Source organism: Ornithorhynchus anatinus, chromosome 5 (assembly GCF_004115215.2).
Source record: "Ornithorhynchus anatinus isolate Pmale09 chromosome 5, mOrnAna1.pri.v4, whole genome shotgun sequence".
Lineage (NCBI taxonomy): Eukaryota > Metazoa > Chordata > Mammalia > Monotremata > Ornithorhynchidae > Ornithorhynchus > Ornithorhynchus anatinus.
Genome location: NC_041732.1, coordinates 77966425 through 77980142, shown reverse-complemented (window position 1 = coordinate 77980142; position 13718 = coordinate 77966425). Strand labels below are relative to the sequence as shown.

General features: G+C 42.6%; 1 protein-coding gene across 12 annotated transcripts in view; it reads left to right on the top strand.

Annotated features, from left to right (window-relative positions):
- The window catches only part of EIF4G3 (eukaryotic translation initiation factor 4 gamma 3), a 254350-nt gene that overhangs the window by 137094 nt on the left and 103538 nt on the right, over window positions 1-13718 (top strand). For 5 of the 12 annotated variants that reach the window (XM_029066446.2, XM_039912107.1, XM_029066448.2 and 2 more), the window contains one exon: window positions 7944-8103. In XM_029066446.2, coding sequence (XP_028922279.1) covers window positions 7944-8103 — 160 coding nt within the window. The remainder of the gene's footprint in view (window positions 1-7943; window positions 8104-13718) is intronic. The other 7 variants (XM_039912110.1, XM_039912109.1, XM_039912112.1 and 4 more) reach the window with 2 other exon arrangements.

Genomic DNA, 13718 nt, shown 5'->3' with positions numbered 1-13718 from the left:
TACACGGTAGAGTATGGGGGAGTAGGGTCATTCATTAATTCAGTAGTATTTATTGAGCACTTACTATGTGCAGAGGTGTACTAAGCGCTTGGAATGTACAGTTCGGCAACAGATAGAGACAATCCCTGCCCAGGGACAGCTCACAGTCTGATCGGGGGAAACGGATGGACAAAAACAAGACATCATCAGGATAAATAGAATCAAGGGGATGTACACCTCATTAACAAAATGGGTCAGAACTTCAAGAGTTGAGGCTTATGGGAAGAAAGGTAATTGTTATCTCTAATTCATTTATATTAATGCCTGTCTGCCCCCAGACTGTAAACTCATTGTTTACAGATAAGTGCTCAAAGCCTTGTTCCTCTAGACTGTAAGTTCGATGTGGGCAGGGAATGTGTCTGTTTATTGCTGTATTGTACTCTCCCAAGCACTCAGTATAGTGCTCTGCACAGAGTAAGCGCTCAGTAAATACAATGGAATGAATTGTGGTCAGGGCATTTGCCAATTCTGTTGTATTGTAATCTCCTAAGTGCTTAGTACAGTGAGCTGCATAGAGAAAGTGCTCAATAAATATGATTGATCGACTGAATGCTGTGCGCACAGGCCTGCTCTGAGTCAGTTTGCTTTGTGAAGCACCTGCACAAGAGGAGAAGGGAGAGGAGCTTAGCATAATTTGTTGAGTACGTGTCCTGTGGAACATTATGGAGAGTGCAGTAGAAGTAACAGAAGAAGTCTAAAGTGCCCTCTTACCTAGCTCTTCTTTTTCTCCTTTCCTCATCCCTTTTTATCTTCTCTTTTTTCTCCTCCTCCCCTTATTGCTGGACTTAATTCCCTCCCCTGCTTTTGAATTGCAAAAATTTTTGCAAAAAAAGCGGGGCAATTATGCAGATAAATACAGTATATAACTAACCTTGGTTGCTACTTAAACTAATAAATTGTTTAGGAAAACATAAAAAACCTAAATTTGTCAGAATTTCACAGGAGAAGAAATACAGTAGAAATTTCCCCTTTAAAGCAGCTGAGTTTCCCAAATTTTTCCCATCTTAATATGTAGAATTAAAAATGATCTGTTAAATTGGGTCACGAGAGTGCAGTTTTGCCTTTTTCAAAATAAGTTCTTCAGTACCACACCGGAAGTGTTTAGGTTAGAAAGCAAAGAATCTTGTGTCTAATTTAAAACTATGGAGATCATTTATGTAAAAATGTGGTTAGTTGGGCTAGATTGCGTATCATTTTTTGTATTATTTGGTATTTGGGGTAATTTGAACCAGGATCTATTAAGACTCCAAATTTACAAATCTTCTGCAAAGTTGTTGGAGGAATGATTCTCAAATTTTTCCCCAGAGGCACTCTAAATAAGTATTTAATGTTTTTCCTATCACACTTCCCACAATAAAACTGCTTGGTGTTATCAACACCAAATATTATGTTGATGTGGTGGAGAAGTAGCATGTCTCAGTGGAAAGAGCCTGGCCTTGGAAGTCAGAGGTCATGGGTTTGAATCCCAGCTCTGCCACTTGGCAGCTTTTTGACTGTGGGCAAGTCACTTCGCTGTGCCTCAGTTAACTCATCTGTAAAATGGGGATTAGCTGTGAGCCTCACGTGGAACAACGTGATTACCCTGTATCTCCCCCAGCGCTTAGAACAGTGCTTTGCACATAGTAAGTGCTTAACAAATACCAACATTATTATTATTAATGAGTATTTTAGACATTCCAACTTATTTCACCTAAATGTGACTTTTTTTATCTTTCCCCATGATGTTTTTTCACTCTGCATTTTATTTTTTTCACTTTCTCAGATTGCCCATATTTGAACTTTCTTATTTTGCCTTTTTATGTTAATTGGGAAAGAAGGATTGGAGCCTCTAGTCAATACATATTCATTAGAAACAATCCTTGTCTTCAACTGAATAGCTAGGCCTAGGAGGATTTCACCGTCTTATTCATTCATCACTTATAAAATGCACGTATGAAATCTAAAGTCTTTTTTACATACAAGTCTTATTATAAGGCTTTTATAACAGCTTCAGTGATGCTTTTCTAAAATAGACCAAAATGTTACAAATGGCAGAATTTGAACCATTAATATACTTTTCTTGGTATTTCTAGCTTGTGGAGTCACACAAATTAGACAAAAAGTACTGTCCTCTTCCAACTTTGCTCCACACTTCTTGTTGAAAGTTTTGGGCGTCTCACACTTGGAGAGCTGAAATCTATTTTTCCCCAGATTCAAAAATGCTTTTTTTTTTTTCCAAAATCATTTTCACATTTCTGCTAAAAAAAAAAAATTATGTGTATGTCATGCCACTTTTGCTAAGTGCCCTAAAAACTTATCATCTTCTGCTGAAACAAATTCAGACATCAAACGTCAAAGCTCTCCATTGCAGTGCCACTTGTGTGCTCATCTCCCAGTTTACCTCCAGCCTGTATTCTCTAATAATTATGGTATTTATTAAGCGCTTACTCTTTGTCAAGCACTGTTCTAAGCTAAGCTGTTCGAAGGTTGTCCTACATGGGGCTTGCAGTCTCAGTCCATTTTACAGATGAGGTAATTGAGGCCCAGAGAAGTGAAGTGACTGGCCCAGGGTCACACAGCAGACAAGTGGAGGAGCCAGGATTAGAACCCATGACCCCAAGCTCAGGCTCTTTCCACTAAACCACGCCGCTTCCCTGCTTCCCTGTTCAAAGTAGAAAGCCTTTTGGGGACTCCTCCCATCCTTCTCGTTATCATCATCATCAATGGTTTTTATTGAGCACTTAATAATAATAATGTTGGTATTTGTTAAGCGCTTACTATGTGCCGAGCACTGTTCTAAGCGCTGGGGTAGACATAGGGGAATCAGGTTGTCCCACGTGGGGCTCACAGTCTTGATCCCCATTTTACAGATGAGGGAACTGAGGCACAGAGAAGTTAAGTGACTTGCCCACAGTCACACAGCTGACAAGTGGCAGAGCTGGGATTTGAACTCATGAGCCCTGACTCCAAAGCCCGTGCTCTTTCCACTGAGCCACGCTGCTTCATGAGAAGCAGCGTAGCTTAGTGGAAAGAGCACGGGCTTGGGAGTCATAGGTCATGGGTTCTAATTCTAGCTCCACCACTTGTCCGCTGTGTGACTTCTCTGTGCCTCAGTTACCTCATGTGTAAAATGGGGGTGAAGACTGTGAGCCTCACGTGGGACAACCTAATTACCTTGTGTCTACTCCAGCCCTTAGAACAGTGCTTGGCAAAGAGTAAGCGTTTAACAAATACCATAATTATTAGAGAATACAGGCACTGTACTAAGCGCTTGGGAGAGTACCGCAGGGTTGGTAGACAGGTTCCCTGACCACAACAAGCTTACAGTCTAGAGGGGGAGACAGGCATGAAAGCTCATAAGCATTGCCACCCACTCCTGCCCCTAAACCTTTACCCTTGCAATCCCATGATCCAAAGAATAATGCCTTGCTTCTTTTGCCATAATAATAATAATGTTGGTATTTGTTAAGCGCTTACTATGTGCAGAGCACTGTTCTAATCGCTGGGGTAGGTACAGGGTAATCAGGTTATCCCACATGAGGCTCACAGTCTTAATCCCCATTTTCCAGATGAGGTAACTGAGGCCCAGAGAAGTTAAATGACTAGCCCACAGTCACACAGCTGCCAAGTGGCAGAGCTGAGATTCGAACCCACGACCTCTGACTCCCAAGCCCGGGCTCATTCCACTGAATCACATCTCAAGGCAGAGCTCATCTGAATCACATCTCAAGGCAGAGCTCTTTCTGAGACGCGTTCTCCATTCAACCTAGACGTTTCCCAGTCCACCAGCATAATCCCCCAACCCTTTTCTTTCATCCAGTTACTCTGTTCGTACATGTCCACACATGTATTCAGAATGAATGTATTTACATTTACTGTATGTGCCTCATCTCCCCTATTATGTGTAAATTCTTTTAAGCTGGGGAATGTTAACTAGCCTTTTTTTTGTACCCCCAAGTAGAACAGTAAGAAGCAGCGTGGCTTAGTGGGAAAAGCTCGCGCTTGGGAGTCAGGGGTCGTGGGTTCTAATCCCGGCTCCGCCACTTGTCAGCTGGGCAAGTCACGTAACTTCTCTGGGCCTCCGTTCCCCCACCTGTAAAATGGGGATAAAGCATTTAGAACAGTGCTTGGCACATAGTAAGCGTTTAACAAACACCGTCATTATCATTATTCTTACAGTGCTAGGTATTCCATGAACTCTGAGAAAATAAGCTGATTCTCCATGAAAATATCTCTCTTAATGAGAATTTCGATGCAGTTAGAATACTGTGATTCGCTTTTCCCTTTGATGGCCTATGGACTCCTTTTAGGGGAATCCTGAGACCCAGGATTAGGCAGCACGAGGGCAGCAAACAGGTAAGCCCCCTCTCTCTTTGTTTCTATGTCTTTGGACCGTAATGTCCATTCTCTTGCTTAGCCCAGGAAAGATGGAGATTTTGGGGAAGTCCGGTTCCACTGCCTCAGCCCTCTTGGTCCCTTCACTGGCTTAGCCCAGGAAAGAGAGGCATTCTGGAAAATGTGGTTTCTAGTTTCCTGGCTATCATAGAGTGGGACTCCTTCCACATGTTTTAAATTCCTTTTTTTTCCCTTCTTTCCTATTCTTTCAGTATCTGCTACTCTCCCCTCTGGTAGAGAACCCCTTTCAATTGTCAATATTTTATACACTGGAGGGGACACTATTGTACAGACCGGACTCAGGCAAGAGGAAGGTAGTGAGCTGTTTTTCTTTTTTATGCCTCTCCCCGACACCACCCAAAAAAAGGGGCTCCCGGGGATTCATGGTGGCCCTGTTCCTGGCTTTCGTAGAGAAGCAGCATGGCTCAGTGGAAAGAGCACGGGCTTTGGAGTCGGAGGTTATGGGTTCGAATCCCGGCCCTGCCACTTGTCAGCTGTGTGACTGTGGGCAAGTCACTTCACTTCTCAGTTCCCCAGTGACCTCATCTATAAAATGGGGATTAAGACTGTGAGCCCCACGTGGGACAACCTGATTCCCCCGTGTCTACCCCAGCGCTTAGAACAGTGCTGTGCACATAGTAAGCGCTTAACAAGTACCAACGTTATTATTTCTTGCTGGGAGAGAACAAGGTGAGGGCTTTTCCCTTTCTCCCCCCGGGCTTTCAATATCTCCAAGTGTCCTACTCCCTCTACCCAAGTCTTCCCTCAGAGAGCCTGGCGTCAATTTATTGCAGATTCACTGGTCGAGGGACAAGTTGATGTCAAAGCACTAGGTGAGGCTGGACAGTCCAATTCAAAGGTGGCTTGTGGAAGCTGGTTCTTGATGCCTTTTTTTTCTTCCTTCATTGGAGCATTAAGCTAGTCAGGAGGGGGCCAGTTGGAGTTAAACCATTTCTGAGATTAGAAAAATAATTTAGTTGTTTAAACTCATTATGGGCAGGGAATATGTCTGCTTATATTGTACTCTCCCAAGCATTTAGACAGTGCTCTGCTCATAGTAAGCGCTTAATAGATACGATTGATTGATCGATTGATTTTGGGGGGAGTTATGGTATTTGTTAAGTGCTTACTCTTTGCCAGGCACTGTACTAAGCGCTGGGGAAGGTACAGGCTAATCAGGTTGGATACGGTCCATATCCCACTTGTGGCTCTTAGTTTTAATCCTTATTAGGCAGATGAGGGAACTGAAGCACAGAGAAGTGAAGTGACTTGTGCAAGGTCACACAGCAGACAAGTGGCAGAGCCGGGATTAGAACCCCAGGACCTCTGATTACCAGGCCCGTGCTCTTTTCCGTTACACCACGTTGCTTCTCTTATTAGATTAAGATTTGACATTTAGAAAAAGCTATCTCTAGCACTTAATTTTTCCAACGTGAATTTATGTTGAACCATTGGCATACAGAGAGGTAGGATTTTATCTGTGGTTTTGTTATTTTTTTGATTATTTGAAGTGATTTGTTCTTACCCATTATTTCATTTCCCTCCGTATCCACCCTAGAACCATACATATACTCTGCATCATTCAGGTTTCCCTAGCAGTGCCCTGGACTTTAATATGGTCATTAAAAAATATTCTTGTAGAACACAACTGGAGAAACTTCAGTCTCTAAGTATTCCTGCTCTGTATGCCAGTGGTAATGGGCTGATTTTAATGATGTACTTTTTTATGACATTTGTTAAGCACTTATTATGTGTTAAACATTGTTCTAAGTGCAAGCATAGGTACAAGATAATTAGGTTGGACATAGTCTCTGTCCTACGCGGGGCTCACAGTTTAAGTATGCGGAACAGGGACGGTACTTAAAATATCTTCCTTTTTATTCATGAGGGTTAAAGTTGTTTTGACTTAAGTTCTCATATTTGAGTCCTTACACAATTGGAATATACTTATACTTTGCTTCCCCCTGCCCTCCGGGTAAATCAAATCAATCATCACATCATGGTTCCTCCTAAGGGATATAGCTACCATTTTCACTGTAACAGAGGCTAGGATAAGTAATGTCTCTTTCTCCTTGTCACCATGCCATTTGAGCATTTGTAGCTGTGAGCCCTTCCCAAGTTTCTACTAGTCAGTGGTATGCGAGCAGAAGAGAGCGTGGTGATTTTCCAAGGGTCTAAGCGAGTTAAAATTGAATGGTATTTCCAGCTGTGGTCAGTGACATATGTCCCTGGGCTAATTAAAAAGAGAAATCAAATTCATCCTATTTTTTTATCTGTAAAAGAGCGACTTCGGTAACAGGATCATGGATTTCAGTGCCTGGCTTCTAGGGTCGAACTTTGGAGATGTAATAGATCTAAGTACCTAATTCCGTCAGTCACCTAACCCCCCCAGCCGAACAAAACTTACAGATCGTGCATGTCAAAAGGCCAAATTTGTGACCCATGTTGCGTTGGGTTTTTTTTTTTAACATTTTAAATAAAAATGGCAAAATTGGCACCTTCTAGCTTTTAAGACGGATTCACTGATGTAAACTTTTTAGAACCCTTTTTCCACCCATCCTTCATATCATGTGCAAGGACCTCCGCATAGAGGGCATTATCATGTAGTAAAGAATTGACCGTAGATTGCAAAGGAAAGACATGGTTTAGTTCTGTGGCTTTGCTGTAGCTTTCCTCTGGAGGGAGAATATCTGCTTGGAATGTTATGCAAAGTGAGTGTTTGTCCTGTCCCAGAGGGTGTTGGTGGTATTTGTTCCCTCTAAGATGTGCAGTATTTAAAAGTTTCTCCAACTGGCTATTCCGTTTTGGATTTAGAAGAGCTTTGCTAGATCTGCTATGCAAACTGAGTGGAAAAGCGTTATTCCTCACAGTGCTGAGTAGAGAAGCTAATTTTTTGTTCCCTGACTTTTATCCTCTGTTGAAAATAATTCCAGTGGACAAAAATGTCTAAAAATCAATTCTTTTGAAACATAAACCTAAATATTGTCCCCTCACTTCTTTCTATGATCTACATTTTTAATCAAATTCCATGGAGATAAAACAAATTGGGTTTCATTGAGTTGCAAACCCACCAAATTTCTGTTCTGCATCTGCTCGATCCAGACCTGCTGTTGGCTGATTTTCTGATGTCGCCAGTGGCATAAAAGAAATTTGCATTGGCTCTATCTCAAATTGAAGTTGACCAATTCAGCGAATTGAAAATCCGCTGCCGCTTTTCCTCTTTCCCATATTTTGAAAACCATCAGGTTGAGGAATCTGCCTGCCCTTGGAAGGAACACAGGGGGGATGAACTGTATTAATAACTGTTGTGCTGTCTTCTCTTGCCGTGGTTAATAGTAATCGTCTTTTTTCCTCCCCTTTCCCGCTGCCTCTTTCCTTCGTCCTCTTCCCATGTACTTTTTTGAATTTATTCAATTGGTCTGTACGTTTTTGGTTGGTTTTTTTTCTTCCTTGCCTTAATTTCTTTTTCTTTGTAACCCCTTGTCCCGCTTTGCCTCCCCCGCTTGCTTGCTTATGTTCCATGTTGCTAGTTTTTATGTTCGCACGCTCATTATCACCCTTTTTTGTACTTCAAATCGCAGCAGCTGTCCAGCCAGGTCCCAGAGCACAGCCCTGTGGTTTACGGGACTGTGGAGAACGCTCATCTTGCTGCCGGCACCCCCGCAACTGCGGCTAGCGACCCGAAGCCAGGTTTGTTAATCGCTGTTTTCTCCCTGGTATTTTTAGCTTTGGCTCTCTGACCGTGTCCACCCGAGGCACACCAAATGACCGTCTGAAACCCTCTCCCGGATGGAGCACGGGCCTGGGAGCCAGAAGGTCATGGGTTCTTATCCCGGCTCCTCCACTTGTCTGCTGTGTGACCTTGGTCAAGTCACTTCTCCTCCTCCGGGCCTCGGTTACCTCATCTGGAAAATGGGATTAAGACTGTGAGCCCCACAGGGGACAGTGACTGTGTCCAACCCGATTTGCTTGTATCTACCCCAGCGCTTAGTACAGTGCCTGGCACCTATTAAGCACTTAACAAATACCATAATCATTTTATTATTATTATTGTTATGATCTCATCGGCCTTAGAGAAGCAGCACGGCCTAGTGGAAACAACTTGGGCCTGGGAGTCAGGGGACCTGTGTTCTAATCCGGCTCCTCCACTTGTCTTCTGTGTGACGTTGGGCAAGTGTGAGCCCCATGTGGGACAGAGACTGTGTCCAACCCAATTGGCTTGTTTCTCTCCCAGACACATAGTAAACACTTGATAAATACCGTTATTGACATCATTATTATTCATTTCTCTGTGCTTCGGGTACCTCATCTGCAAAATGGGGATTAAAGCTAAGAGCCCCGTGTGGGACATGAACTGTATCCGACCTGATTAGCTTATATCGATCGCAGCACTTAATTGAGTGCCTGGCATGTAGTAAACACTTAAGTTCTATATTAAGAAAAAAGATGTCTCACTCGTTAGCTAATGTTAGGAGGATCTGGTACTTTCAGTCAATCAGTGGTATTTATTGAGTGCTTTCTGTGTGCAGAACTCCGTAGTAAGTGCTTGGGAGATTATAATATAGCAGAGTTGGAAGACACATTCCCTGCCCACAGTGAGCTTACAGCTTAGAAGGGAAGAAAGGCATTAATAGAAATAAATAAATCAGGGATGTGTACATAAGTACAGTGGGGCTGCGGGAGGAGTGGATAAGGGTACAAATCCAAGTGCAAGGATGATGCGGAAGGGAGTGGGAAAAACAGAAGCGGAGGCTTAGTCAGGGAAGGCCTCTCGGAGGAGATGTGTCTCCAGTAAGAGTTTGCAGGAGGGGAGTGATTGTCGGATGTGAAGAGGGAGGGTTGTATAAGTACTATGGGTCCCAGTTTGGGCCAGATGGGTGTGGTACAGGGAACGTGACCAACCTGATTAACCTGTATCTGCCCCAGCATTTAGAACAAAAGGCACTTAGCAAATACCATAATTATAAAAACAAAACCAAGACCCCTACTGGTGCCGAAGAGGACTTTTCCTGTGAAATCACATCCTCACGCTGTGGTTTGTGTGCTGCCTGGACGTTAGCTGCTCCCGTAGGGTCCCGCAAAGTGCACACCACCAGCCCCCTTTTGGAGACTGCTCTGAGGCCCTTGGAATCGGGGAAGAAAAGCCCCAAAATACAGCCAGTCCTTCAGGCGGAGGGGTGCGAGTGAGGGTTCCTGGGGCAGAGCCAAAGGAGGGCTTCGTTGTGTGGGACTCCCAAAATGTTGGCTCTGTCTGTGGCTGGGTCTCCAGTAGTGGATAGTTGGCCCCTGACCTTGCCCCGAGGGGATTCGGGCCAAACTAGAATTCGGGATAAGAAAATCCTTTACAAAAAGACATCTGCCTTACACACACGTCTCTTTTTATTGTTGTTAATAATCTCTGGGGCTTCGCTAAGGTAGTTTGAACACCTGCAGTAAAAAGGCTAAAAAGAAATGGTTCATCAAATGGCATTTTTCCCAGAAACTTAAGCAATCCCTGATGGTGGATTTCTCTTACCCACTCAGGCCAGCTGCATTTTGGGATGTTGTTGGCTGGGAGGCCTCTGAACAACAGGGGAACCCAACTCTCCAGTCAGTCAACCTAGAATTCAGCGTCCTGTTGTCGTAACCCAGTACCCTTGGTCTTGGATCTTTCTTCTGCAGACTGGGTCCTGATCGGAGTCCTGGTTCATCCTGTTTCTCTCTGTTCCACTGTGAACTAGGAGCCAGAAGATCTTGATAGTCAGTTCAGGTGTTTGATGCTAAAAAGACTCGGTAGTTAGTTCAGGTGTTAGATGTTTACTTTGAGGTGAATGAAAAGGTGGATTGAACTGAGTTGCTGGGCCTATAGCTGACAATTGATGCATCATATTTCCCAAGCTCTGACTGTGAACGAAGCGCTTGGCAGACTACAGTATAACAGACGTATTCTCTGCCCACAACTTGCTTCCATCGGTGAAGCCCACTGACATTCAGTCAGTCGTATTTATTGAGCGCTTACGGTGTGCAGAGAGACCTGTACTAAGCACTTGGGCGAATACAATAGAACAGTATAACAGACAGATTCATCTCTTCCCTGTTGTCAGACATAAAGAGCAGCCTACCTCCACACCCCAAACACACACATACTATCTCCACTCTCCAAATCCTCAGACTAAACTGCCTACAGACCTTATTGGCTAAGTTATATTCTTTGCTATTTTAAAGAGTAGGCATCCATTGCCCTTTGAGTTTGAATTTTCATTCCAGTATCCTTAACCCACAATGTGAAAAAGTCTTGGAAAATATAATGTCTTTTGGATCTCAGTATATGCCCAGCATTAAAACCATGTCTTCTAGAGAGGGAGGCCACATTATTTGCCTAGGCAAAAAAAGAATCTTAAAGTAAGAGGAAACATTTCTATTTTTTCCCCTTTCTTTTTTGATCAGAACAGATCTCTGCGCCTACATTTTAATCTGTGTGAAATGCTTCTGGTTTATTGAACGCATCAAGCAGTATAATATGTGGTTACTGCTCTACAGTGTTGATTTTTTCACTTCCCCCCGAAAAAACATCACTGTATGTTAAATAAACTTGATGGGCGAGGAGCATCTGGGTTTTCTTTCTCCAGGTCCTATAAGCTTCAAAGCATTAATGTTATATACTGAGGACTTTCTGTGTTCAGCACACTGCAGTTGCAGACCACAGAGAGAGCAGAAGGGGCTGACACTGAAATTTGCCTGAAAAGCCGCAGTCAGTCCTCTAGCTAATGATACACTGACACGGAAAGGAGTTTGGGGTTGGTTTGTTTTTTTCAACTTACTTGAAAAATTCAGTAAAGCTGTGCCCTTTGGGGGGCCTTGTCAGTATAATATTTTGGTTAGGTTTTGGTGGTGAAATGAGGAACTTCCTCAGGGGATCTAAAATTCAAAATATCACTTTTCTCACATGTACAACAGTTCCAAAATCTATCCGCTCCAAGAGTTGAACATTATTTTCAGGTAGAGTCAGGCACCATCTTTCGACATACCCCCGGCAGATCTATGCCTCTGCCTCAGTTTAGTGATCCCGTTATGGGCAGGGGCTGTCTATTTGTTGCCGAATTGTAATTGCCGAATGCTTAGTACAGTGCTCTGAACACAGTAAGTGTTCAATAAATACGAATGAATGAGTGAATGTCTGAGCTTCTTCGTTAGCCGTGCCAGGGTACCGAACCCTGATCTCTAACAGCCTTTTCAGTTGTCACTCCTAGGTTCCTAGGGCATAATGCAGTGCTTCTTCATAGGCTGTGATCCCCATGTGGGATAAGGACTGTATCTGACCTGATTAACTTATTTTCACCCCCAGTGCTTTAAACAGTGCTTCACACATAGTAAGTGCTTAATACCATTTTAAAAAAAAAAGGAAATGTAAAGAGTTAGATAAAACTGATGTATTCCACAATTTTTTCAAGCCGGAATGCATTTTCGGAGAGGAAAGTTGGATTTTTGGGGTTATTTCTACATTTCTTTGTGGACATTTATAAAGTAGCAGGGAAAGGGCACAGGCTTCCTGGGCAGAGTACCTCGGTTCTAGTCTTGGCATTGCCACTTGTGTGCTGCGTGACCATGGGCAAGTCACTTAACTTCTCTTTGCTTCGGTTACCTCATCTAAAAAGAGGGATTAGGACGGTAAACCCTGTGTGGGATGTGGACTCTGTCCAACCTGATTAGTTTGATTCTAACCCAGCACTTAGTACAGTGCTTGGCGTATAATGAGCGATTAAATACCATAAAAAATGTCTTAAGGATGATTTATTTTCTTCTCCAAGTTTGTATGTTTCAGGGAATAGTAGGAAGTTGATTAATTCTCCCTTAGAAATCACTTCTTTCCCATCTCCTCACTCCCCCATTTAAAATAAACAATACTTAGTGAAAATTACAACCAGAATGCTTCTCAATAAACAACACATCCTTTGGAGCATCATGGACATCTAAAACCTAAAAGAGTGATCCAAAAACAGACTATTGATAGAATAGTTGCTGGTTTCTCCTTAAAACTGCAATCTTCTTTCTTAAAAGAAGACTTTCCTAGAGCAACTATAAAAAAAGGACTTACATCCATATTATGTATTCACTGTTCTTTTTCCCTGTATTTGGTTACAGTTTATCTGCCCTTATTCAGGGTTTAAACTTCAAGATTTGAATTATTATTGTCCTCACTTAAGCCTATAAAATTTAATATGCTAAATTAATTTTTCCCAGGCATTTATACAAAAAATCACCCCTATCATTCAGTAGAAATACACTGTGTTGTACCCTGTTCATGGCATTCAAAAAAAAAAACCACCTTTTGATCCTGAAGAAAGCTGTTTCATATTGGGTGATTCAGGGTATTTTATTGCACATTCCAAAGTGATATGTGTAACCAGACATATATGAGTTATTTGGAAATTAGACCTTTCCATCCAGATCACTTTTAAGAATTTTGTCTCTTTCCCCCGCAGATGAATCAGGTAGTTCTAATAAAATATCAGAGAGGTGTGAGCTTGTTATTTTACCACTGTAATTATATGAGAGGAGGCAGCCAATTTTTAGAAACATACGTGCTAAACTCATGTGTAGCTTAAAGCCAACAAGTGGAGTGGCAATTCATCAAAGCTGTAAGAGTTTAATGGCGATGTTCAGATTCCTTTATCTAAGTTTAAAAACCTCAATAGTATTTATTAATAATAAAAATAACAATAATGGTGTTTGTTAAGCACTTACTTTGTACCAAAGCACTGTTCTAAGTGCTGGGGTAGATACAAGGTAATCAGGTTTCTTGTGTCGGGGGGGGTCACAGTCTTCATCCCCATTTTGCAGATGAGGTCACTGAGGCCCAGAGAAGTTAAGCGGCTCACCCAAGGTCATAGAGCAGACAAGTGGCAGAGCTGGGATTAGAACTCACGTGCTCTGACTCCCAAGCCCAGGCGCTTGCCATTAAGCCACGCTGCTTCTCCAATAGCCTACTATGTGCAGAGCACTGTACTGAGCACTGGGATAGTATAGTATAAAGGAATTAGTGACATGTTCCCTGCCCATAACCAATTTACAGTCTACATGATTCATCAGTGCACGATTTTTATTGGGGTCAGAAAACAGTGGTTTTAAGGGATTTGGGGAAGAAATCAGTGGACTTTTTCTGAATACAGGAATTCCTTCGGTGGTGCATTACATTTTTCTCAACCACTACATACTCTGCTTTCCGAATTATTTTGCTCCTTCCAAGGCAGGCACAGTTCCAGAGAAAATCAAATTTCAGTGTTTTGGGAAATAATTTTCCACTTCTTTGGAATGATCTGGATTTT